Raw genomic sequence first — 25,397 nt, 5'->3', positions numbered from 1 at the left:
AGAATAGATGTGAACAACATACCAAAATAGAGGGATATATTTGACTCTTTTCCCTTTAAACTATAAAAACCTAAAAATATTGTCGGAAGGACAATCCGGGAACAGGGGAAAGATGATGCTTGAATATGAATACATAATGTTTAATTATTGTCCTTGTAAATGATCAAATCTAACATCCCTTGTCCCTAAAATCTTAATCCAACCCGGGACGACTTTGAGAACAACCCCCCACCCACCCACCCACACACACACGTAAAGGAAAAGTATTTGTCACATTTCGTTTATCAATTCAAATTAAAAAAGAAGAGGTCAATCTGATTGTTTTCAATCATTGAGTCTTAGATTGAATGGGCTAAGCACAATCACGTTGAATCATATGATGCTACATCAGTTAAATTCTGAACCAAATGAAGGATAATGCCCAATTAAACGGTAAAGATAGTCAATTTCCAACATGATGAAACTAATGTTTAGTTCAAGGAGAAAGGATTTGACTCACTTCATAACAAAATTTGACAAGAAAAGATACCCTCTATAACTCAAGGTTGATTAGCCCCCAATAGCTCTCCTACAATATCAATTATGTTCAAGCCACGCAAATCCTAGTAAATAACAAGAATTTGCTTATGATTACAAAAATCACAAGGTAAAGTGGCTCATAACTAAAAGGGTTAAGAGAATTCGCGACAATAATGAGAGAGATAGTATACTTCTATTACATCTGAATTGGTTGTCAAGGTGTTAAAGCCCCCTGACACGAGATATCCTTTATTCTGGAGGCGGACCGAGGGGCCTGCAGTGCACAGTTTTGATGCAGCAAAAGGTTACTGGCTCACGAGATCTGGTAAACCACTATACGAGGCTTTTGATAGAGCCACCAATGGGACAAGCACTCAAATTAGATAGCAGATACCATACTGTCGATGTGCTAACATATATAAGCCTTCTCTGGAGGCCAGGGTAAGTTATAACAGAGCCATCACATATGCTACATTAGCTCTAGGATGGAGGGATTTGACGAGCGAGAAAAGGCACTTCCACCACTGTACCCACAACATCATCACCAATAATTACAGTGTCTCCCTCAGAAGCAGCTTTCCTCTTGATATAGCCAAGTCCTAGGGGCTGAGATGCTCGTATACCTTTGGTGAAACTAGTCACCTTGCCAACCTGCCAAAGTTCATAGCACCATCATTCTGCCAATTCCTTCTAAATGGTCATACTAGGATCGATAAATAAAAGGGACCCGATTTCAGTAATGCATTTGACAAGATGGGGATGCCATGTATTGTTGTTCATCAGAATTATAGTAGTCTTAGACAGTTCTTCTAAGAGGCATTAATTTTGTTAGATGCATTTATATGCATGACAGAAGATAGAACAATGCAACGGGTTAATGTGCTAAAATACAATTTGTTACAATGTAGCGCTATCACAATAGGGACTGAAACAATCAATTGGGAAATCAGAAAAGCTCAAACCTTTTTCCCGTCCACTGAGATGGTGCTGCCAGGTTCCACCGGTGATGGTACGCGTATTCCCCACAGCCTCTGTTTGATGCCATCGTAAGTTACAAGCCTAGAAATGGTTTCTTGGCCCTTATAGCACCCTGAAATTAATTTCTCAACTTTGAGAAACCGTAACCAGAAGGAAGCATAAATATAGAAATAGGAGCTTATGAACCTTTATTAAGAGAAACAGCATTCCACAGATTAGCCTCCAGAACATTAAACTCATCAGTGAGCTCTTTCCCAGGAGCTGGTCTTCCTGCATGAATTAAGGACAAAGCTTTCTACATCAATATTGAGAATTACATCAGACAGGGTGTTGACTGCTCAAAACTTTAGGACATGAACCTAACGCAAACAGGAGTCAGAACATAATGGAATCATGACGTCAGCAAAAGATATTATCTGGAATATTAACAATAGAAAGATGGAATTAAATTGTCCTTAATTACCTTGAAGTATCCTTAAAATTTCCCATGCATTAGAACCCATTGGGATGGCCCCATGACCTAGAAGAGCTTTCCAGACCGACTCAGCAGCAGCTGGAGACATCAGTAGTGAGTAACCGTCTTCAGAGATGATATTTCCCACTCCCACAGTTATTGGCATTCCATTTACCTTCACATGATGAATTTCATAAGAAAAAGTAAAATGAACCTCTTATTCCTTGGAAAACTCAGGCATGACAATATGTTCAAGAAATTGCAATTAATCTACAACATATAGGACATGAGAACAACTAAGCTAAAGGGTAGAGAAGTTAACAAGCAAGTACTTCAGCAGTAAGGAAAGTAATAAATTGTGGATATTGCAGACAAATGGCAGAGAAACTGTAAAATATTCGATATTGAGAAGGTTGATTCTGACAATACAAGAACAGTCATGAATGCAGCACAAGGTTGACTTAAGAGGTTGCAAATGGAAATGACAAATAAATGGGTAGATACTCATGTTTCGTAGTCATGCAAGTGGGAATTTGGTGAATTGATGCATGAACAAAAAATGAGAGGGCTAATGAAGTCTGAACATGTCTTATTCAATGTGTTCAAAACCAATATCTCTCCTTTGAAAAAGAGAAAAGAATATTGGAAATCATGGTTCAAGTTTGGATTATTTGGCACAATCTAATCACTATTTTACATTGAATCTTTTTCTTATGAAACTACTTGTTTGGTTACCTAACAAGATAATCAATTGTCTGAGTTATTACCAATCATAAATAATTCTCTTAATTGAATACTCACTTTGATCCGACTTGTATTTTCATGGAATCTAAGAGTAAATGATGAGTACTTTGCATTTTGAGGAAAGAAGTAGTATCTTGCACAGACTAAGACAGTAAATAGATCAAACAATATGGATTGGAACTTAGAAGGAGTATCAAATAATCACACAGTTCAAATAATTTAAACCAAACAGATCTACGGTTCTTTTTTTTCTTCTTTTGACGTACATATACATAATATCCAGAAATGAATCAGAGAGGGAATTATCAGATTACACTGTAATGCTTATGTGAGCCATATGGTTGTCCAACTATGTCAGCAAGATTCAGAGCTTCCATTATCTGTTTGTAAACCATTACATGCAAAAGTTAGTTTTAGCTTTTAAGAGAAGAAAAAAAGACAACAAATATTATCAATTTGTTTGACGATTAATTAGACACAGTTCCTACTTGGTTACTTCTAGGCCCTATTAGTACGAACAAGGATGTTTGTCCTGTAATATCTTGAATTTCAACTTTGTCTGCAAAGAATATGTACCTATCAATAGAAGTATGGCATGTTGTTAAATCAGCAGTTAAATAATGTGAACATAACTGGTTAGGCTCCAAAAATCTATTCAAGCATAGATAAGCAAGAGTGAGAGCAATCCAGAGCAAACGCATGAACATACTTCTTAAGCATTCCAGTTATTCTTTCCTTGGTCACTGGAGAGACCACCAATGTGATCGCAGTTTTCTGTGAAATGTGAGATGGACTTCAATAATAGTCTAACATATAAAAGCCTAGGCACAAGGAACCAATTCTCTGCAAGGAATTATAAAAGATTACCATAATCCAGGCGTGGGCAATATCGATGGTTCTAGCAGTTGGTGTCACAAAAACAGTGTCACATCCCTACAATTCCCAGACATGAAATATAAAAGCAGGACACCAGTGGAGTTTGCTACTTTCATCGACCTAAAATTGCCTAAACCAAATAAATACCTGCCCTTCATGAAGAATTTCAAAGTTAGCAGTACTTTGGTTGTGAAGAAACTGAACCCTGTCTTCTCCACTAACTGTGTGAAATGAAAAGATAAACAGACATCTCTGAAACAACAACTATGAATGAGTAGACTCCAAACTATTTCCAACTAAGTAGAAAAACACTTTTCCAGTCCGTCCATAATACATAACTAGCATGGGAACAAGTGTTAATAAAATTTTCACATCCAATCTCCACATGATTTGTACGAAATAAGCATAAAACCACATTCCGCAGAATCACTGAACTCAAAGGTGGGAAGGACTAACCTTTTTTTATTAGAAGAGGAATGTGGATAATGGACTTTTTTTTTTGTTGGTAAAAATGGACTTTTTTAGATATATTAAATAACTCACCTAACTTCTATTCCTCCATGTCAATAGATTATTCACAGATTAAACTGAGGTTTGGTCAAGAAAACCAAATCTTTTTCAGTATGAAAATATGTGGATGGATTTACCTCTTATCCTGCCGTAGTGTGAAAGATCCACAACCTAGAACAAAATGAATGATACCAACAGGTCACATTTTGCAAGACTAACCTCAGGAGTGTACAAGTTCCTCTAAAAGCCAGGTTCAATTCCAGATATCGCAGTAAAATTTACAACATATGATGATTAAAATTGGACTATAACAATCTTTTAATCAACAGATGAAAATCATGACAAGAAAATTCTTAATTAGGAGAAAAATAACTAAAATTACCAAGAAAACCTGAATCAAACTAGATACACACCGCGACGGCATTCTCAACAGCATCTAGTGCCTCCTCGTCATTATCGAATGTTCCTATTGCTCCATCTTCTGATACCTTGGCCCCAGCAACCGTCATAGTATCCTGTAGGAAGCAAAAGAAGAAAAAGTTAGGCAAGTAAGCCAGTAAACAAAATGTATGAGCAAAAACCAAACTGTAAGGAGAGCAAGAATGAAAGCATATAGAAGCATCAGGTCAGTGACATCTCATCCTTTACTTATTAACCAGCAAACATTTAGCAGATGTAACGGCATTTCCTTCTTGTAACCCCATTGTTCAGGAGAAGTTCTCTAACGCCTAACTACCCACTGAAATGAGAATTCCAACTTCCAAGCAGGGTTGGACGGAGCATTGGCAAGAGAGGCATCCACTTACCACAACGCATGTTTCTCCCCCATCCCTCTTTATCACATGGAGTATTTGTTTTTTTTCTTTTCTATTTCTTTTTTATCTCCTTTGGTGAGGTTCCTCAGGTGTAAGTTTATACTCTTTTTTATTTTTTTAAATAAGAGTGGTGAATGAAGGTGGTAAGTGGGGAAGATCTAAAATCACTTGGAAGGACCTACAATTTCTTGGTATCCATGATGACTTAGTAAAAGATAGGGCACAATACCTATCAATCAATAAAATGTTTCAGTCGTGTTAGCAAGTTTACTTTACGTCCTATGATTTTCTAGCAGTTGTTTAGCCTTCAGAAATTTATAACTCTAGTACTTTATAAAGAACTTCTAGTACTTTTGTTTTGACTTTTATTTTGTATAATATTGGCTTGAAATGAGTTTAAACGGAGTAACATGGTCCAACTTGTTTGGGACTGAGGTTTAGTTGTTGTTGTTGTTGTTTGGTGTCCGCGTCAGCTTGTGCACCACAACCAATGCCCCATGTACCTGCTACCTCCAACCACCACAAGTATTTGTATAACTCTGTCCACCAAGATTTTGACAAATGGGAGAAGTCACCCAATTTTCCCTCGGCTGGAATTCAGGCCTCGGTTCCCATGGGTTGTTCGAATGCTAGGATTGTTTGACCCAAAAGATATTGAAACTTTTTTGATTAAATCAATTAAAGAAGATGATGAGGTAAATCTTAGTCAAACGTAATAAACTCCAGATCTATAGGCAAATTAGAAAATAATGCATAAGACGAAATAGGGGCTATCAATCTTATTGATGCTTTTCATTTTTCCTCTCATTAATCGGTGGGGGTAACCATTTTACATATTCCATGGGAGATTGCTTTGTCTTTCTATTTACTAAGAAGATTATAGAGGAGAGGAAAGAGATAGAGAAGAAGCCTCCATTCTAGGAAGGTTCCCTCTCTATATATATTTATGGAATCCTTATAGCGTTTTCGGGTCCACACACTTTCGTGCCACGTCCGCCTTCGTCGTTCCCTGAGTGTTGTTTTTCGACTTTGTCGGGTTTTGTGAGCACGGGATTTGGAGCAAACCATGCTGTCATCCACTGTCTCGCCGCTGGGACAGGATCTCGGATGGGCCGACCGTAGCAGTCAGATTTTGACCAATAGAGTTAGTCCCTCCGTCTGCCGGGGTCGTCCCTTGTCGGGCCTGGCAGACGGATTATGATTGCTACATATCTGAGAGAAATCTAACTACCTACCCTTTGGGTATGGTCCTTAGGTTTCAAGTGACGTAACAGCACCCTTTCGATATGCTTGGACCGTTGCGGCCGTTTCGGAACCGAAACATTGTTTAACTTGAAACGTTGTTCGTGGTTGCCGCCATTATGACACACGTTCCCAGGGGATTGAACCGTTTCATGCCCTATCAAATTCGATTGGCGACTCTTGGGTTTTAAGCTTGGGGGATTTACGTCTCTTATTCGAAAGAACTTTGCGAATCTTCTTTTCTCCTGATACTTCGAATTTTTAATTTTCTCCGGTTAGCCAAGAATTTTCATCTCTCCCTTTCTTTATCCCTTTGTTTTATCAAATTGATACAAATGGCTGGCGATTCTTCTCGTGTTGATCTCCCTGCCACAATTCCGGCGTCGGAAAGCGATGTTCTGGTCATTGGAGGAGCAAAAGTGGTGGAAGATGAGGAGGTCCTGTCGGTGGTTGAGATCTTGCCTCACCCTAGGAAAGCATGGAATGATTTCCACAGTCCCGCCGGGGAGGAGCCGGAACCTTCTCCCTCTGTTATAAATGAAGAGGGGATCGCAAAATTGAAGGCTAGGTGGGGAATCCCTCGCTATGTCGAAATACTGCCGGCGGTGGGGAACGATATAGTCCACTTCGACCGCCCAGGGTATTGCGCGTTCTACGCCTACCCGTTTATTGTGGGATACACGCTTCCTCTCCCTCTCTTGGTGGTAGATTTTTGCCGCTTTTACGAGGTATGCCCAGCTCAACTTTCGCCGTACCTGCACAAATTGTTCCTCATGCTGCTCAAGTTTGCGGGGCTTGCCGGTCGTGAGATCACTTTGGAGCACATGCTCAATATCTTCGCCCCTCAACTCATTCGTGGCACGATGATTCACATGCGTCACCGAGGGTCGAAGAGTGGTGGTGAGATTGGACGACATGGCCAACCGTCGCTTCTACGAGAATTACTTCTATGTGCGGACCGAGCACCTTGTGGCGGATCCTACTGGGTTCCCTGAGAAATGGAACTTCGCACGTAAGTCTCTATACTTTTTGTCGGAGTGATGTCCGACCACTTTCCAATGGGTAGTACTAAACTGTTTACGTTTTTACAGCCGCGAAACTACCCCCTGCACCTGTTGATGGTATCCGCGAGTGGGTGAGCGCCATCCTTCCTCATACGGCGGAGATGCGCACATGGTTGTCCTTCTATGAGAGATATGGACGCAAGCCCCTTACTGGTGAGTGAGACCATTTTTGTTAGCTATTCTTGCCCTCTTTCCTTTTTACTCGGTTTCTTACGTGATGTTCATCGATGCCAGGGAGAGTGCGGAGAGCGAGGGCCAGTACTCGACCTTCGTCGAGAGCCGCTTCAGATGATTCTACGGCTGTATACACATGGAGGCCGCCCCTCAAACTGAGATTCCGACCCATGTTGCCTATCCATCGGGTGAATCCTCTCGTGCCGAGGAAGGAGAGGGGTCATCCAAGAGGTGGAGAGTGGAGTCCGAATCGGCCCCTGCGGTCGTGATACATCTGGAGGAGGACTTTCCTTTGACAGTGTCTGAGGCGAGGATTGATACCATTCCGCCCGTAGAGGCAGAGCCAGCCATTGTATCTACCCCGTCGACGGAGATCCTTGCCGCTATGATCGATCAACAACCTGCCCCGATGGGGGGGTCATATTTCTGAGGCTGTTGTTATTGTTTTGGGCGGGCCTTCGTCCTCGGTGCCTGGTCGTGCTTCCTCCTCGGCCGCTGGAAGGGGAAAGGGTGTCGTGTTCGACGACTACGAATCTGAGTCTGATCTTGATCCTGATGATGTTAGGATGTTTGAAGAGGTCTTACCCGCTCGGTGGTTCATGCGGGAGGCTCGTCTCGTATTCTTGAGATCTCATCGGATATTAATCTCCTGGGGGACACGGAGGACCTGGTGCCGCAGTTCGACATTTTGTGTTATGCTGCCGAGAACGAGGCTCTTCGGAACGTTCCTGATATTTTCTTGATGCATGAAGTGGCCGCTATGGGCTTGAGGGTACGTTTCGCCTTTCTTTCATGTTCCTTTATTTTTCTGGACGATATGGTCTTAACCCACTTTTCGTTTTTCAGACGTACATGGTAGAAATTGAAAAGCGCTCGTAGGGCTGACATTCGGGCCAAGATTTTTCTGAAGATGTTGGAGAAATATCGGCGCTATCGCAATAAGTGCCGTGAGATGCATGAGCGGCTGAAGGAGAACCCCGGTGCTCGATCCCTTGGTGAGGAATTGGAGAAAAGGGACCAGCAATTGATGGAGGCCATTCCCAGAAGTAGCGAGCTCGAGGAGCAACTTCGTGTGAAGGACGAAGAGCTTGAGTTAGGCAAAGGGGTTGCTGCAAAGTGTGAATATCTTCAGGGGGAAACTGAGGTCAATGCAGTCTGAGATGGATCAGAATCTAATCCGGGTCGAGGCGATGAGCGCGGAGTGGATGGGAAAATTGGTCGAGTTGGAGAAAAAGGTTGTCGGGTTGGAGAACATCGAGAGTGCCTGGTCATCAGCTTCGGCAAGGGCGGCGGCCTGGAGAACACTATCCGCGTCCTCCAATCCGAGCAGGAATCGGAGAGGGCGACGACCACGCTAAGGGAGGCGAGGCTCGAGGAACGCATCAGAGAGATCGACCGGGAAGCATCGACCTTAGGGAACCAGGTCGCTGCCCTGGAGGCCGAAAAGGAGCAACTGTTGGCTCAAGTCAAATCTTCCTCCGCCGTTGTTCCCCGCCACTTGCACGAGCTTTGGGTTCATGCTGAAGCCCGGCAGGACATATATAAGAGTGTGTGGGAGGCAGGCAATGTTACCGAGGCCGCATATGAAGGAGCGCGGGCGAAGGCACGAGAGGCTCGTGTTAAACTGTGGATATGACTCTGCGACGCCGGAAACTGATGAGGGCGCGGACGATGAGGGAAGACTTCCTGGAGATGGTGCCGAGTGAAAGAATTGTTGTCTTTGTCTGTTTTTTTTTTTTTGTTGTTGTTTATTGTTTTTTCCTGGACTCCGTTGATTTTAGCCGTATGTAATATGCGGCTGTTTGCGTAGTAGCTTTGTGTAAAGAGGGATTTTCCATTGTCATATGCTTTCTGTATTTCTTTTCCCCTTTTGCTCTTCATAATTTTGGTGCAAAGAAGTAGATTTCTGTGTGATGAGTTCCCGACTCTTAGGGAATTTAATGTCACATGGGTTGAGTAGGGCCTTGATAACGGCTTTAACTGATGGGACGGTGCTTTTGGGCTTATGTCGAGGTACTATCCCATCATAATCCGAAAAATATCTAATTTTATTTCTAATAGCGACCTTAGCCGCGGGGACGTTACTTTCGAGTCTACACCGAAGTATTATCCCGTCGTGAGTCCCAGTTTTCTTCGGCGATGGCCTTTGACCTCAAAGGTATTATTTCGAACTCTAGTCGAAATATTAACCCATCGTTGTTCGATCGAAGTCGAACACTTCCTTTTGGTGAAGGCCCTTGGCCTTAAGGGTGTTATTTCGAACTCTCGTCGAAATATTAATCCATCGTTGTTCGATCGAGGTCGAACTTTTCTTTTTGGCGAAGGCCCTTGGCCTTTAAGGGTGTTATTCGAACTTTCGTCGAAATATTAACCCGTCGTTGTTCGATCGAGGTCGAACTCTTCTTTTTGGCGAAGGCCCTTGGCCTTTAAGGGTGTTATTTCGAACTTTCGTCGAAATATTAACCCGTCGTTGTTCGATCAAGGTCGAACTCTTCTTTTTGGCGAAGGCCCTTGGCCTTTAAGGGTGTTATTTCGAACTTTCGTCGAAATATTAACCCGTCGTTGTTCGATCGAGGTCGACCTCTTCTTTTTGGCGAAGGCCCTTAGCCTTTGAGGGTGTTATTTCGAACTTTCGTCGAAATATTAACTCGTCGTTGTTCGATCGAGGTCGAGGTCTTCTTTTTGGCGAAGGCCCTTAGCCTTTGAGGGTATTATTTCGAACTTTCGTCGAAATATTAACCCGTCGTTATTCGATCGAGGTTGAACTCTTCTTTTTGGAGAAGGTTCTTGGCCTTTAAAGGTGTTATTTCGAACTTTCGTCAATATATTAACCCGTCGTTGTTCGATCAAGGTCGAACTCTTCTTTTTGGCGAAGGCCCTTGGCCTCTAAGGGTGTTATTTTGAACTTTCGTTGAAATATTAACCCGTCGTTGTTCGATCGAGGTCGAACTCTTCTTTTTGGCGAAGGCCCTTGGCCTTAAGGGTGTTATTTCAAACTCTCGTCGAAATATTAACCCATCGTTGTTCGATCGAGGTCGAACTCTTCTTTTTGGCGAAAGTCCTTGGCTTTTAAGGGTGTTATTTCGAACTTTCGTCGAAATATTAACCCATTGTTAGTCCCTGTTTTCCGGAGAATCGGGTATCTTCTGGGGGAGTCCCAGTTCGCCTGATTTTATTTGTGTCGGGGAATGTGGTGTTGGAGAGCAGAAAATGTTGCTGCTTTGCTCACACTCGTTTCACGCACCTATTGGAGTTTCCCCTCGTCGGCCTGATCTTTATGTCCCCGGGAAGGCTCTCTCGGGACACCTTCTTGGTGAGGGAGAGGGGGTATCGCTCAGGGGGTATCATTTCCTAGGAGTTGGGTTTGTCTGACAGACGATATTTCAGTAGTTTTGTAGCAATTCCCCATTCTTCAGTTGGGATGTTTCCTTGCTCGCTTGCTCACGCGATGCTTACGCTCTTGTTTGAGCAAACAGCAGAAGGTGGATCTGTGGTGTTGCTCGCTTTGCTTGGAATTTCAATGGTTGACGGGGGTGATGTTTTCTAGACTCGGTGGGCGATCGTGTTCCCGATTTTTTATCTGGAGAAGACTAGGAAATTTTCACTAAAAAATCCCCACAGACGGCGCCAAATTATTTGACCCAAAAGATATTGAAACTTTTTTTATTAAATCAATTAAAGAAGATGAGGTAAATCTTAGTCAAACGTAATAAACTCCAGATCTATAAGCAAATCAGAAAATAATGCATAAGACAAAATAGGGGTGATCAATCTTATTGATGCTTTTCATTTTTCCTGTCATTAATCGGTAGGGGTAACCATTTTACATATTCCATGGGAGATTGCTTTGTCTTCTATTTGCTAAGAAGATTACAGAGGAGAGGAAAGAGAAAGAGAAGAAGCCCCCCATTCTAGGAAGGTTCCTCCCTATATATAGTTATGGAATCCTTATTGCGTTCTCTGGTCAACACACTTTCATGCCACGTCCGCCTTCGTCGTTCCTAAGTGTTGTTTTTCGACTTGTCGGGTTTTGTGAGCACAGGGTTTGGAGCAAACCATGTCGTCATCCACTGTCTCGCTGCTGGGACGGGATTTCGGATGGGCCGACTGTAGCGGTCAGATTTTGACCAATACAAGGACAACTTGTTGTTAGGTTCACTAATTTACTTAGTGTTTCAAGTTTTAGCATTAATATCCAAATATTTCAAGTAATTTTACCCAGCAAAATAGTCTATTAAACAAGCCAATTATATAAAACACACAAAAAGGAATTGAAAAAAATGAAATATGCTTCGATTAAAGCCCACAATCAACAAATAATTGACTTAAAAACATCAACAAATATTTTGGAATTCAACAATGTGTAAATTTTGGTATTATTATACTTACGAGGAGGTCGTGGTCAATGGGAGGCGGAGAAAGGTCGAAAGGCAGCGCAGCTGCAGGAGAAAAAGAAAACCGCCGCTTAATCTTCGCCGGCGGCGCATCGTAACTGAACGGCCGGTAAGCTAATGGAGTGGGAAAGAGATGAAGAATGAGTGAGGAAGAAAAGGAGTGACAAGGAAAGAGCACGTTGGCACCGTAGCAATACGCCATCGCTCGAATCATTCGGAATTTGATTACGGTCGGTATTTCTCTTATTTTTATACAGTCATACCATATCAGATTTTCAGTTTATTTATTAAGTATAGCTAAAATTATGTTTATAAAATTATTTCAAGATAGTAAATTCATCCGCGCGATTATAAAGAAAATGAAAATATGTCTAATATAATAATTTATTCAAAAAAAATCAATCTTTGCTGATTCATTAAGTGTACTTTTTATACAAGTGGAGAACAATTTCTTTACATAAACAATTAAAGAAAATACAATACTTTTATACGAAGTGGAGAACAATTTCTGCAAGATGCAATCTAAACTTGCTATGCAAACAACATTTCTCAAGACAAAGGATAGCATCGTACCATTAAAATCTACAAATAATAAAGTTGTTTTTCTTGCAAGGTCATTGAAGTTACATCTATTTGAACATCTACTTTTCCTAAAAGAATAAAGCACATTACACCGTAGACATCATGCACCCCCCCCCCTCTGCAATTGAAAATACAATGAATATACACAGAAGCTCAAGCCCTTACAATGCAAGAATAAACAATAAAATAGAAGCTATTTTAGATGCATTTTGCCTCACTCGAACTACAAAAAATATATAAGCTTTATCAAAAAATAAGAGGTGTAGATGTTTGTAGTTCACAAGAAATAGGGCAACTTTATGTTCGGGCACCTCAGACCCCATTCCCCTCTAAAAATGAAGCTTCAACAGAAATTTTGTTAAGGTAGTAATACTTGGTTCTTGGCTTGGTCTTCAACATCAAGCATAAATTGTAGCAAGTAACTGGAGTTGTTTTCACTATTTTGTCGACCTTGATCCTTAATCGGGTGATCATGCACTAGTATTAGTTAACTACCAAATTAATCTCCATTCTAAACACTTGCCTCCTTTCACATGCTCCTAAAGAGAAAATATATGTCAAGTCCTGTAAAACTTTTGCAGAAAAAAACAGGAAATCATTTTACTAGTATAGTGGAGGGTAATAATATACAATGACAATAGATCAATAAGATACACATTAGTAGGGCTTAGACTACATATTCATTTGGATATTAAAGGTCTAACAGCTACTGGTTTCTTATGCATCTCACAAGCAATTGAATATAAGGAAATGACATCAGCTAGTTTCTCATCAGAATTTCCTTCTTGAACACGTATTTAAACATAATTATTTAGCAAATAAAAAACCACCAGGATACGCAACAAAAATAAGACAGTTCTTGCGATTTGGCTACTTAAAAGAGCTTGTTGAATAATTCTTACTATCCATTGTGGCGGTAAACATCATTGTCTGAAACTTCTGTTGAACATATTCTAGATTTCAACATCCTCTGCAAAACCCACATAAATCATCTGAATAGCTTCACCCTGAATAATTAGAAGACCGCCTATTTAGCAGTTCAATGATGGGACCAAGCGTCCAACAACAATGTTTGCTTCCCTATCAAACGTTAACGCATTAAATATAGTTCTCTATCCACATGGCGATCAAGTTCGACATTGGGAGCCAAGATCAGTTTGAAAGATCTTCTTCTCTATCTATATAGTTTAAAATAACCAAAAAAATAAAAATAAATATTGTAACGAATTTCACATTCTCAACAAATAAAAGGATTAAAAAACAAACAATAATCAATAATTCTCCGACAAACTTAATACATGATAATATAATATATTTAGCTATTACTAAAATAAATCCAACAAAGAAAAATTAGAGTAAACAAACCCATTATTGTTGTTGATCAAGTGAACGATCTTATCCATAATTGAAATGCCAAAAGCTAGTCTTTGCAATTCCAAACTTACGTGAGAGGGGGAATGGAAGCAATAGATGTCTTTGAGAGTCAATCATATTCTTCTCAATGAAAAATTGCTAAGCTTTAATTTGTGAATCGGCAAGTAAAGGGGTTTAATGGGTTAAGATAGTTATACGTTACATTTTGAGGTAGTAACTGATAAAAGTTTAATGGAAAGTAAATGCTCGAAATTTATGGGCAATGAAATACACAAATAAAAGAAAAAAATACAATTTTACTTCTTTCAATATGGCCTCGGTGGAAAGAAAAAGAAAGGGAAAAATGTCAAAAAAAGGAGATAAAAGAAAAATAGATTTGCTGGCTTTGGAGGCATGCACATCATCTCTTATATTGCCTCCTTTATATTAATATATAGATGATTATAACGCATAGTGATGGAACATTGACCACTTCACATATACATAGACCATATTGTATATTAGCAATATTCATATTTTTGAAGAAATAATTACATTTAATATTATTTGTAGCAGTTACTTCTTTTATGGTTCCAATATTTCACTAATTTGCCTTTACTAAGTTTTGATGTATTGTATAACAAATTCGCATCCTAATATATATTTTTGGCTCTTATGAGTATTATTTTTCGTCATTTGGCTCTTATTCGCAACTTGATTCTTGTCTAGCAAAAGCTATATTCGCTTATTTCATTGGATCACAGATTTCTCCCTACCATGATGAACTACTTAAACTTTTCCCCAGTAAAAACAAAGACACAACAATGATAAGAACTACTACGCTAATCACTTAAAACGTGAAAAGCCAGTTTTGTTGATATTTCCTTCGAGCTTGATATTGTAAGAAATCGGGGTGGGTGAGGGGGGTGGGGTGGGGGATTTGGGTTAAGAGGAGAAATCATCTTAACTAAAAGATTTCGTGATTATTTACTATTTGCAACTTCAGACAAGAAGATAAAATAAGGAAAATTTAATCAGCCTAATAAGCTTAACTAGCAGATCCAGTCCTGAAATATCTTCAAATTTTACCTCTAATGGGAACACATTCACTATGACAAAATTTCATTCAAACAATAGAAGTCATAATTATACAGTAAACCCCACGTTCAAACAACAAAAGAATTGTGGATATACACACTGAACTTTTTTGAGGAAAATGAACAAAAAATACTATGTAATGAAAACCTCACACAACATAACTTCCAACACCTTTCTTTTCCTAATTTTTTCTTTGACATCTTATAACCTATAAATAAAACCATTTATATGTGACTGAACTACCCCAACCCCCCCCCCCCCCCACTTCTCCTTCATGCCATCACCCCGAAAGTAGAAAGACAAAACACTCTTCAATAGAATATGTCAAAATGGAAGACGTTGCATCTCCATGGAAAATTTTGACACCGGACCACAAATAAGCACAAACCTGCAAAAAACACAATTATGAAAATTCTGAGCAAAATACTTTTGACAGACAAAGAAAATAGAAGTAATTGTCCATTTATGACTTGTTCGGAGTATGGAACACTACACTTAAATGCCTACTAAAGTTCAGTGTAAGGAATTATGAGGTTAAGGATGCATAATCAAGGTTGTTTAAATTGCTATTACCTCTCAACTTGGCTATCAAGAGCCAACTTCGATTGGGTATTCAGAGGCGGAGACTAAATTAAGTGTGGAATTGTTTTGGGTGAAGTTTTAGGTTAAAAGAGACAAATGTGAGTAAGCATTGTTTATACACGCATACAAAAAATGAAGCATTTTTCTTTATTGAAGTGAAGAAATCACACAAAAATAAAGCATAAACATTATTTCTAAAAATGAAACAAATCACCAGTAAGGTAGATGATAAAGGTAAAGATGAACAAGGAACTACGAGAATATCAGGTTTCTTAAAGCATAAAGATAATTGAATTGCCCGTTGAGATGGCATTGCTTGACATGTAATGTAGCATCTTTAGTTGCAAGGAAGAATGATAGCAATGGTCTGGATAAGACTATATAGTATATACCTGGAAGTGATCAGCCTAATTAGCTGCTCTTCCACCATGGATGAGTATCCAAAGAATAAGCTGATAAAGAAAACTGCTTTCCCGTAAGGCTCTTTACATGTCAGCTCTGAGGTGCAATAGTTGCAAGGGCACTAGCATGTGCAGGTGAAAGATTACTCAAAAGAGGCTGCATTTGTTGACCATAAACTGAAATTAGGTGAGAAAATGCTCTTCCAACATTAGCCTTGACTTCAGGGGTTTCCACAGGTGACATGGCAACCTGGGCAAAAACATTTACCAACTCTGGAACCAAAGATAGGATCTGCATATTCACAAGAGAACAAAACAGAAGGAAAGAAGTGTCAAAAATTAAATTCCAGAGGATGGAGACATAAGAAAACAAGAATGATAATTTATGTGAAAGATAAGATGACACACAAAATACCTGAGAGTTAGATGACAAAACAAGATGGCATATGCAACTGTAGACTGCCATGGATTCCTCGTGATCTTCTTTTAGAGGAAGAACTTTCAAGAAAACAGGTAGCACCTAAAGAAAGTACAACATCAACACACGCACATACAAATAGAGGGAAACTTTCAAAACCAAAAACAATAAAGGTCAAACTGCATACCTGATTCAGTGGGATTGTCTCTGGATGGACCATTATCATCCTTGCCACCGCACCAGCAGCATTGTCTCTCACCGCATTATCTGGCTCAGATTCGCCAAATAATGGGTAAAGGCCCCGTAAGGCATCCCCATAATATCTAGAATAAAGTGAATAAATCAGATATATAATGTACCAACGAAGAAGGCAGATGGTAAATAAATCAGTGGATACAACCCCACAAACTCAGAACACTTCTTAGGAACAAAAGGAGATAGATAAACAAAGTGTGCATATGAAAGCATACTTCAAAGCAGCATCACCACCATTTTTGCACAACTCGCCAACACAAAATGCTGCATTCCTTCGGTTTGTAGCATCTGCTGATGCTAATTCTTTAAGAACCAGGGACATCACAGCCTGAAACATGATTAGTATTCTCCAATTCAGTTGCAGAACTATTGAAAGTGTGTGCATGTCTGTATTGGAGAGTTAGAACAAAAGAACCAATTAACTAGTTTTTTTCCAAAATTTTACATCAATATAGCCGCCAATTGGAGCACCCATGTGTTGAGCAACTTCTGCAAGGGTTGCAACGACCATGGTCCGATCTTGTGGTGGGCGTGATGCTTTCTGCAATTGCATGGGTTATGTATGACATTAAACACTGCGACTAAAGCTAATCTCTAAGGCAAAGGATAGAAAAAACATGAGATGAGAGTTTGAAGGCCTATGACCAAAAAAAAAATTGTATAGGGGAGCATCCAAAACTTACTGCAAATTTCATCAAAGAGTTGAACAGCGTTGAAAAGATGGGGGCAAAATGGGAACCCATGGCCTTTGCAAATGCAGGGAGGAGATCAGAAACAGCATCCATTAGCACTTCGTCATGTTCAGTGTCGTCGTCATCAGCCTCACTATCTGATTCTACGAGCTGACAAGCAGACTGTTCACGTAATAGAACGGTAGTGGCCTCAACAAGCTGAGTGATATCTATAAAGACGGGGGAAAGCAAGTTCATTAATCCTGAATTTCTTTTTAATGCCTGGAGAATTAAAGGAACCAGAATGTGCACACTTACAGGGCTCAACAGCCATGTAACCAAAATCCTTCATGATGTCAGCAACAGCCATACAAGCTTGTGCAACAACTTCTTTATCGTCATCTTCTGTCATTGTCTTTATATAAATTTTCATCACAGTATCTGCAAAACAAAACATTTATAAATACCAAGATGATAGATTTATACCACAGATTATGACTGACACACAGAATATAAATCTTACCAAGAACTTCCTTTGTCTTTGTCATTCCCTCCTGCCAAAGAGGGGGGGAAAAGATGAAGCAGTCATTAACATCAGAAATATTATAATATGTTACTAATTTCACCCAAAGTTTAAAGGACATGATAATTAAATCTTAAAATGTGTGACCTCATGTTAGGACAGCACAATCTTAACCCTATTACTTCAATGGTTTGACCTAGGGATGTCAAATTGGCGGGTTGGACCAATTTTGGGCGGGTCAAAATGGGTTGAGTCAATATTTGGGCGGTAACCCGCCAACAATTACTTGGGCTAAGATGGGTTGGGCCAAGATGGGCTAAAATTCAGGTCATAGCCCAACCTGCCCAACTCTTTTCAAGCTTTACTTAACATGTGTTGTCTTCTTATGAATTGTACAATTACTAAACAAGACTTTCTTTCTTTTTTTGTTATGGTCATATAAAGCATATCAAACAGAAAAAATTATTTTTAAGATATTTTGGCAAAGTTACTCAGGGATCAATTTGGGCTAAAAATTGGCCCAACTTTAAATGGGCTGGGTCAAGATGAGCTAAGTTCAATAAATGGGCGGGTCAATAACCAACCCAACCTTGGGTGGGTTGGGCGGGTCATTTGGGTTTGGGCCAAATTTGACAGCCCTAGTTTGACCTATATATTAGTTTTTGGTTGTTTACTTTTAAAGAGAACTTGATGTGCATTATAACACAAACTTTAACAATATCAAATAATCAATATGTTACCAATTTCATTGAAAGCTTAAATAGATATCATAATCAAATCCAAAGATGTGTTACTTCAGCCTAGGCAGCACAACTACTTCAATGCTCAACCTATATATGAGTTTTCAGATGTTTATTTTAATCAGGACTTGATGCAAATTCCACTAAAAACTTTTAACAGCATCACTCCAGATTTAATGGCATCGCCACATAAAGTAGCCACGTAATGCCTCAACTTACACATTTTCTTATAACAGTTATTGAAGTTTCGCCTTCTGAAAGAGACTTTGTATGTCTTATGTGGAAATAAACGTTTACGCAATGGTCCCCATCAAAAGGAATGTCACTTTGTTATTTTTTCTTCACGTTCAGGTCAAGAAATGGCAACGTCTCCTACATATTATCTTACATAAATGTAGCTTAAAAGCATTGGACAAGACTACAGTCGAAGGATATGGTTACACTACTGTAAGTTAATGTAAATATTCAGCTATCTGTCTACAAATGAGGATATTGAATCATACCTAAATGTTTTATTTTTGGTGTAAAGGCCTTAAAGAGAAAGTTATAAAATAATTGGAGCATTCCACCAATACACACTAAACACATATAGATCCCTAAGAACTTTGTTGAGCCTCATGGGTTTTTCTATTAAAATTTTATGTTCTGGGTAACCCTTCAGTTCCAATCCAGGACTAGCGCCTGCTCAAGCTCAAACTAACTCAAAGAGGTTCACATTGAAGAAACTCAGAAACGTGTCTCAAGCTTACGGCACAAAACCTTTGGCACTATGTAAGAATAACTGATAAGTCGCCCAAATCTTCAGCCAACTTTGACAACAGACAAACAAGAAATCCATAAATTAAAAGAATGCCAATAGAAGAAAAGATAAATGATAAACTAAGTACAGTGATAAAGGAAAGATAGATCATTACTCACATTATGACCTTGGAGGGCTGCTTGTGTAGCTATCAGAATATCTGCAAGCAAACAGATTCAGAAAAGAGCACTTACGGACTAGCTTGTAGTAGTACTTTTGAAACAAAACTAGAAATTACCACATAATACATAAACCAGTATCAGACATCAAGATTTATGAGGATTTATTTATTCCACTTAACCTTCACTTGTATTGTATTCATAAACCACAGGAATTCTTTCTCAGATAAACCTCAAGAAGTGAACTCCTTTAAACTACAAATTTTCAAAGAATGACAACAGAGCAAGATGCTTTTCCCCGCCTCATAATATATGGATATGAGAAAATCAGTTCAGCAAGGAGGAAACTATGGGGTTTAAACCTTTTTTTGTCATTGTATTTAAACTGAGGCACCAGCCATGAACGAGACTAAATAGAGTGCTTTCAGATATTTTTTGTTGAACAAATGTGTCTTAATGGCGTAAACACTAAAAAGAGTTAATATCATAAGCCTAGGTTGCTAAGTGCCGAGATAATCTCCACTTCACCTTAGCTTCAAGCAAAATAACTCATAATCTCATTTCACTAAAATCACACGGACAAAGACGTAATACATTAGTTGGCATAATTCTATGTTGTCTTTAAGGTGTGACGTGTAACACATTGACTGGAGCAATATGTACACTGTTAGACTAATATTTCACTTCGTACACTGACACTCTAAACTGGTCAAAGAAGTAGAGAGATGTAGAGCCTATTTAAATAGGGATAGAGCTCATAAGGGCAGAGCTAAAATAGGAAAGTGAAAAAAGAAGTATAAGAGGGGGACACTGGAAAGAAACTCAACGCTAGGGTGTCAGACAATCCTCAATAACATAGGCCTTTTTCATGTCCCTATTTTACTTTGAAATTGTAGCACAAGAGGATATTCCGCTGTGTTTTAGATATCTCTAGATCCTGCTAACTTAATTGCATATAGATATCAAGACTCAAAAGAATCTTAAAATCAAGATTTTAATAACACATGAAATAGCTACAGATAGAGTGACATGTTATCCAATACAAACATATATGCCCCAGGTCAAGCAATGCAACAGAATGCCAACATTAAGCTGGCTCAAGCAGCCCATTACTACTCACATTTGAGAGAAATAATGGCTTGCATACGTACGTCCTCATGGAAGTAGCTAGAATGCCTCACTAAAATCTTCAATGACTCTTCCAAGTAACTTGAGTTACATTAAGGAATCCAAAGAACCATTAGCATCAATGTCAAACGAGATAAGATTTTGTAAATTTATGCATAATGAGAAAAGGATACGGTGCATAGGAACCCTTAGTATGTAAAGCAAATAAGCCAAGGGCTTGAGTTGCAGCTGCCTTTTCATCGAGTACACCAGTCCTTATACTAATATTACGAACTCTAGGTTCATCATGCGCTTCATCATCAGATGACACACCGCCAAATCCATGAATATTTTCATCTTCATCGGAATCATCAATATCAACAGCAGAACCATCATCTAGGTTGCAGGAGGTGAATGCCAAAGGAACAACATGTGGAAGGTACTGTTTCAAAAGAGGAAGTTATAGAAGAAAACACGGCATGTTTAAAGGTATAAAGATCCAAGACATCGTGATACCTGAGCAAATCCATCATCTAAAATTTCTGCTGCATTGCTAAAGAAACCATGAGTGTATTCACGAAGCTCACTATACTCCAAACCGAAACCCTGATAGTATCAAAATCTATCAAGAATTGTTTGTAATTTGACAAGAAACCCAAATTATGAAGAGCTTATAAAGTTTCTTACTGAAATTGAAGCTTCAATGAAAGGCGGCAAAACTGGTTCCATCTTTATCCTGCCAACAGACATTGCAACTATCCCAACCAATTCAGTAGCCCTAGCTCGTGAACGGAGGTCTTCATCATTGGTAAGCACCATGAAAACTTTCATCAACTCTAGAACTCTTTCAGCATAGGGAACAAATGCTTGTTCAGCAGCTGATGCAACTGATCCAATAGCAGACTGCAATAAAAGAAGAAAAGAGGTCAGAAGGTGATGCAACTTCAAAATGCTGTTCTTGAAGTATCTAAAAGGGCACTTACCATGCAAGTCTCCTGCAAATTACGAGGGCTACTCTGGAGGGCACCAAGTAATTTTCCCATCAATGGATCCAGGAAAGGAAGAATTTCTTCGCCCATGTTCTCACAAAACGCAGCCAATGCATAGTAAGACTTTTCCTGCACAGGAACAGAACCATTTTGAAGAAATAGAAACAGCACCAGTGGAAGGACTTATCTATGTCTTAGAATTTCCGCACCTTAACTTCATCAGATACATCCTCCAAGGCATTTAAAATGCATGGGAGGACACTTTCATAGTGAGAAACTATCTCAGGCTGCAGATGCTCAGCAAATTGGCCCAAGGCAAACGAAGCAGCTCCTCTCACCATTTGTTCAGGATCTCTCAGAGCCCCCAAGACAATGTGGAGAACTGGTTCCAGTTTATTCTTCATGAGCTCCAAACAACCCTCAGATACAACACCTAGAGCAGTAACAGAAGCTTCCCGAAACTTCCCATTGGGACTTTGACTGCTTAAAGAAGCAAACTCAAGAACAGGTGGGAATACATGTTTAGACAAATTCAGAGCCATGGTATCAATTACTTCTGCAGCAGCTCGATCTGGAGCAAGGTCATCATCTTCATCCCTGTCTGTAGATTCAGCAAGCAATGGACACATAACTTGCAAAATTGGTGTGACTAGTTTGTACTTTTTAAGAGAACTTGACTTGTACTTCGCTAGCCACGAGATTATCTGAATAGCCTGAAAAATTGAACAACAATTCAAAGAAAAACACTTGAGAACATCACACATCCAAGTAATAGATGACGAACAGGCAAAAACATCATGACAACATCACAACATTCAAGTACCAACAGACTAACTAAACTGTAACCACACCATGCCCCTACCTGATGGCGAGTGTTTGAGTCCAAATTAGGACTTGAGCAAACTTCGAGAGAAAACTGCACTATTGCTTTAACTGAATCCCCAAGAAGAGGTGCCGGAGATTCTATTAGCTCATCAAATATTTCAAAAGCAAGCACAGCAACATCTTCGTCCCCTGAAGCAAGACACTGCCTTGACACATTCAAAATGCTGGGAATAAACTCTCGAAACTTGACCTGCATGAAGGAAAGAGGAGCAGCCACATTTTCAGGCAGATGGCAGTTAATATATTTAAAACTTAACAGGCATTGTCAATTTTTCTCAAGACTCGAAATTTTTTCATTTGATCCCAAAAATTTCACCCACTGTCCATCTCTACACCAAGTTGACTCTAACAATATTTGAAGAAAAACTTCACAATGACTGGAAACATGAAACTGCACTAGTCATAAGATAGCATAATGAACAAAACACACTCACCACTTCTGCCTCATCATGAGTAAACTCTAGAAAAGATCCAACTGCCCTGTTTACATGATTTAATTAAGAATTATAAAATGTAATTTCTTGATCGAGGAAGTTCTAAGATTTTCAAACAAAATTTACTTGAGAGCTGCAACTCTGACACGGTTACTTGTTTCGTCTTGAAGGCACTTGAGTAGCAATGATTGCAAATCAGCAAAATATGGTTGAAAAGAATTCCCAATAGTTTCAGTCAAGGAACTGAAAAGAATCAAAGCCACCTTGCATAATCAAAACAATGAAACCACCCATTAGTCCACTAAACTGGGTAATCCTACATGTGATTGCAGAACATGGAACAGAGGGAGACAATATGACCGTCTGAGGATGCACTCATGCACCTGTTATTCCAATCCAGGGGAGGTAAAGATTGATGAAAGCAACATTTTCTTTACATCGATTAACAATTAACTGATTCTCAGGTTTTGAGTTGAGGTCATCAATCACTCCAAAAGGAACTGACAAAGGTTTACAGGAATTCTACCTTAGTGTTACTTGATTTCAGAAAAAAAGTTAATGGCATGCTGAAACTCCCAAACACTTTGAATTTTCAGAATGAAGTTGCATCAGAATTCAGTTTGAGGGGAAAATTAAGTACTTTTACCGGAGGGTAGGGGTGTTTACACTTACAATTGAAATCTACAAATGGTTAATGGAAATTGTAACGTAAGGATATCATCATACTTCTATAGCTGATTGGAATGATATAACCCAGCAATTGCCAGGAATTTTATTGGCATAAAGCAATTAAGATTTTGGGATCTTTACAATTCACTGTTTACTTTTCCTAGACGGCATGCATAGATTATACACTTACTTTACACGGTTATACACATATTTTATATATATTATAATCTGCTGGTTATTTTTAGTTTAAACGGTCGGATAGGCGGCTATTTAGGTTAATTCTTCTAAGATTTTTGGGTATAAGTTGCTTCACTTGTTAGTTTTTCCATCCGAAAGATCGAAAAGAAAGTGCAGTAAGTGTCTTGCACTAGCATAAGTGGTTGCAGTTAATCGCAACGCTGCCTGACTGCTGGCCGCAAATCACCACCGGATGCTATATAAGCTACCAGCAAACAAATTTTCATAGCCTCAAATCTCATGTAGCATGTATGAAGCTTTTCATTTATGAAAACCCTGAAGCTGCATTGGTAATTGCAAAAGAAAAGGCCTATATGAAGTGTTCATCTAACTAAAGCATGTGATGGCAATCAGGTAAAGCATACCTCTCTATGATCTTCTTGTGCACTTTGACTGCACTGGAACAAAAATGGCAGCAAATCTGACCACTCTCCAGCTGGAACCGCATACTTTGCAACGATACTAATCACATTTGCACTAGCTCGCCTCACCGGAGGACTGCAAAATGACCATCACAACAGATCAGTATGAGGCAGGCAAAATGTCATCTTTCTGAGCTTCCATGAATATTATCCAAATAGAAGCCGAATAACAGCATCCAGGTAAAGGAATTCAATGTATCTCCTAAGAAAAACTAGAATAAAGAGAAAAACAAAGGTCGTGCTCTAAATTCTTTCACACACACATATCATTGAGTAAATTACTGCAACAACACACTGACTACAGAAAGTACAACTCTAATTCAATCAGCTTGCTTGACAAATAAGTGATTCTACCATCCATTACTACGAGAATAATCAGATAACAAAAACCGACTTCATCAGTAAGAAATTGAACAAAAAGCTCAACAAAGAATCACTTGATTCTGCAAATCTTATATACAGTTAACAGTACATGTGTTATAATCTATAATGGAGAATTGTACTAAAATTCCAATCCAGCAGACTTCATAAAGTAAAAAAACAAAATGTGGATACAAAAATACATGTAAACCTATATAGCAGCGGCCTAGCAAATTAGCTGCGGCAAATAAAGTTGCAATTTTGATACTTAAAAAGTGAGAGAAATGAATCAAAGGACCTGTGTTCCATGGTGATGCTCTCAATTAGGGACTGTTTCACAAGCTGGCGAAGTTGAGGGGATAACTTAGCCCAGTGGCCAGTGATTTTCTTACGGAGGAGAACCGCCGCAAGCTGACGAACGTTAGGCGTTTTGGCGGTGCGGAGATGGTGAATCAGTGATGGAACCACTTGAGGATCTTTAGCTAAACGTTTTATTTGGTCCTCGGCTTGTCTCCTGGCGTCATTGTCAGGCATCAGAAATTGAATCAGTAATAGCTCAAGTGACTGCGCCATAATTGAACTCACTCTCTCTTCGATCCCTTGGCGTGTGTGGTGTGTGTGAGAGAGAGAGTTTGTTCGAGCTTTGGGAGCTGAAAGGGGAAGGTGGCTGTGGAGGAGAGAAACCCTGCGGCGGGAGTTGAGGGTTTTAGTTTATATATTGGAGAGAGAAGGAGATGGGAATATTGTTACTCTTTTGTGTGGGGCTGAGTGCTGATGCGGCTTTGCTTGTCTACACTGCCGGGAACGCCGTCGGCATGCGTCAATTTGCAAATGTGTGTTTTGTGCGAATAAAAATGTTTTATTCGGAATATATTCTTAAGAAGTATTCTTCTACTAAATTAATTTTATGAGAAAAATAGAAAATACTGTTTTAAAGTGTTTTTGCTGGTGAATGAAAATAATTTTAGAAAATATTTAGTAAA

The 25,397-nt window shown here is 39.3% G+C and overlaps 2 protein-coding genes across 2 annotated transcripts; both read right to left on the bottom strand.

The window, feature by feature from the left end:
* Positions 1 to 511: 511 nt before the first annotated feature.
* On the bottom strand, positions 512 to 12,048 carry LOC107799563 (putative transferase At1g60990, chloroplastic). The gene is made up of 12 exons (XM_016622687.2): positions 11,766 to 12,048; positions 4,495 to 4,596; positions 4,219 to 4,252; positions 3,719 to 3,792; positions 3,563 to 3,628; positions 3,405 to 3,469; positions 3,184 to 3,271; positions 3,010 to 3,075; positions 1,961 to 2,126; positions 1,684 to 1,767; positions 1,482 to 1,609; positions 512 to 1,170 (listed from the first exon to the last, which is right to left on the bottom strand). Exons 1-12 carry the CDS (start codon positions 11,982 to 11,984, stop codon positions 1,000 to 1,002), a joined length of 1,263 nt encoding a protein of 420 aa, XP_016478173.1. The 5' UTR covers positions 11,985 to 12,048; the 3' UTR covers positions 512 to 999.
* Positions 12,049 to 14,810: 2,762 nt separating this feature from the next.
* On the bottom strand, positions 14,811 to 25,174 carry LOC107799562 (putative importin subunit beta-4). Its single transcript, XM_016622686.2, has 21 exons — positions 24,713 to 25,174; positions 23,998 to 24,130; positions 22,853 to 22,989; positions 22,727 to 22,772; positions 22,270 to 22,482; positions 21,617 to 22,120; positions 21,402 to 21,536; positions 21,106 to 21,321; positions 20,935 to 21,024; positions 20,613 to 20,860; positions 20,432 to 20,520; positions 19,312 to 19,352; positions 17,654 to 17,684; positions 17,449 to 17,571; positions 17,143 to 17,360; positions 16,905 to 17,000; positions 16,675 to 16,787; positions 16,392 to 16,527; positions 16,202 to 16,306; positions 15,778 to 16,078; positions 14,811 to 15,191 (listed from the first exon to the last, which is right to left on the bottom strand). Exons 1-20 carry the CDS (start codon positions 24,985 to 24,987, stop codon positions 15,878 to 15,880), a joined length of 3,150 nt encoding a protein of 1,049 aa, XP_016478172.1. The 5' UTR covers positions 24,988 to 25,174; the 3' UTR covers positions 14,811 to 15,191; positions 15,778 to 15,877.
* Between the last annotated feature and the right edge of the window lie 223 nt (positions 25,175 to 25,397).

Source organism: Nicotiana tabacum, chromosome 7 (assembly GCF_000715075.1).
Source record: "Nicotiana tabacum cultivar K326 chromosome 7, ASM71507v2, whole genome shotgun sequence".
Classification (NCBI taxonomy): domain Eukaryota; kingdom Viridiplantae; phylum Streptophyta; class Magnoliopsida; order Solanales; family Solanaceae; genus Nicotiana; species Nicotiana tabacum.
The sequence above is the reverse complement of the archived record's forward strand: the minus strand, read 5'-3'. Positions and strand labels throughout refer to the sequence as shown.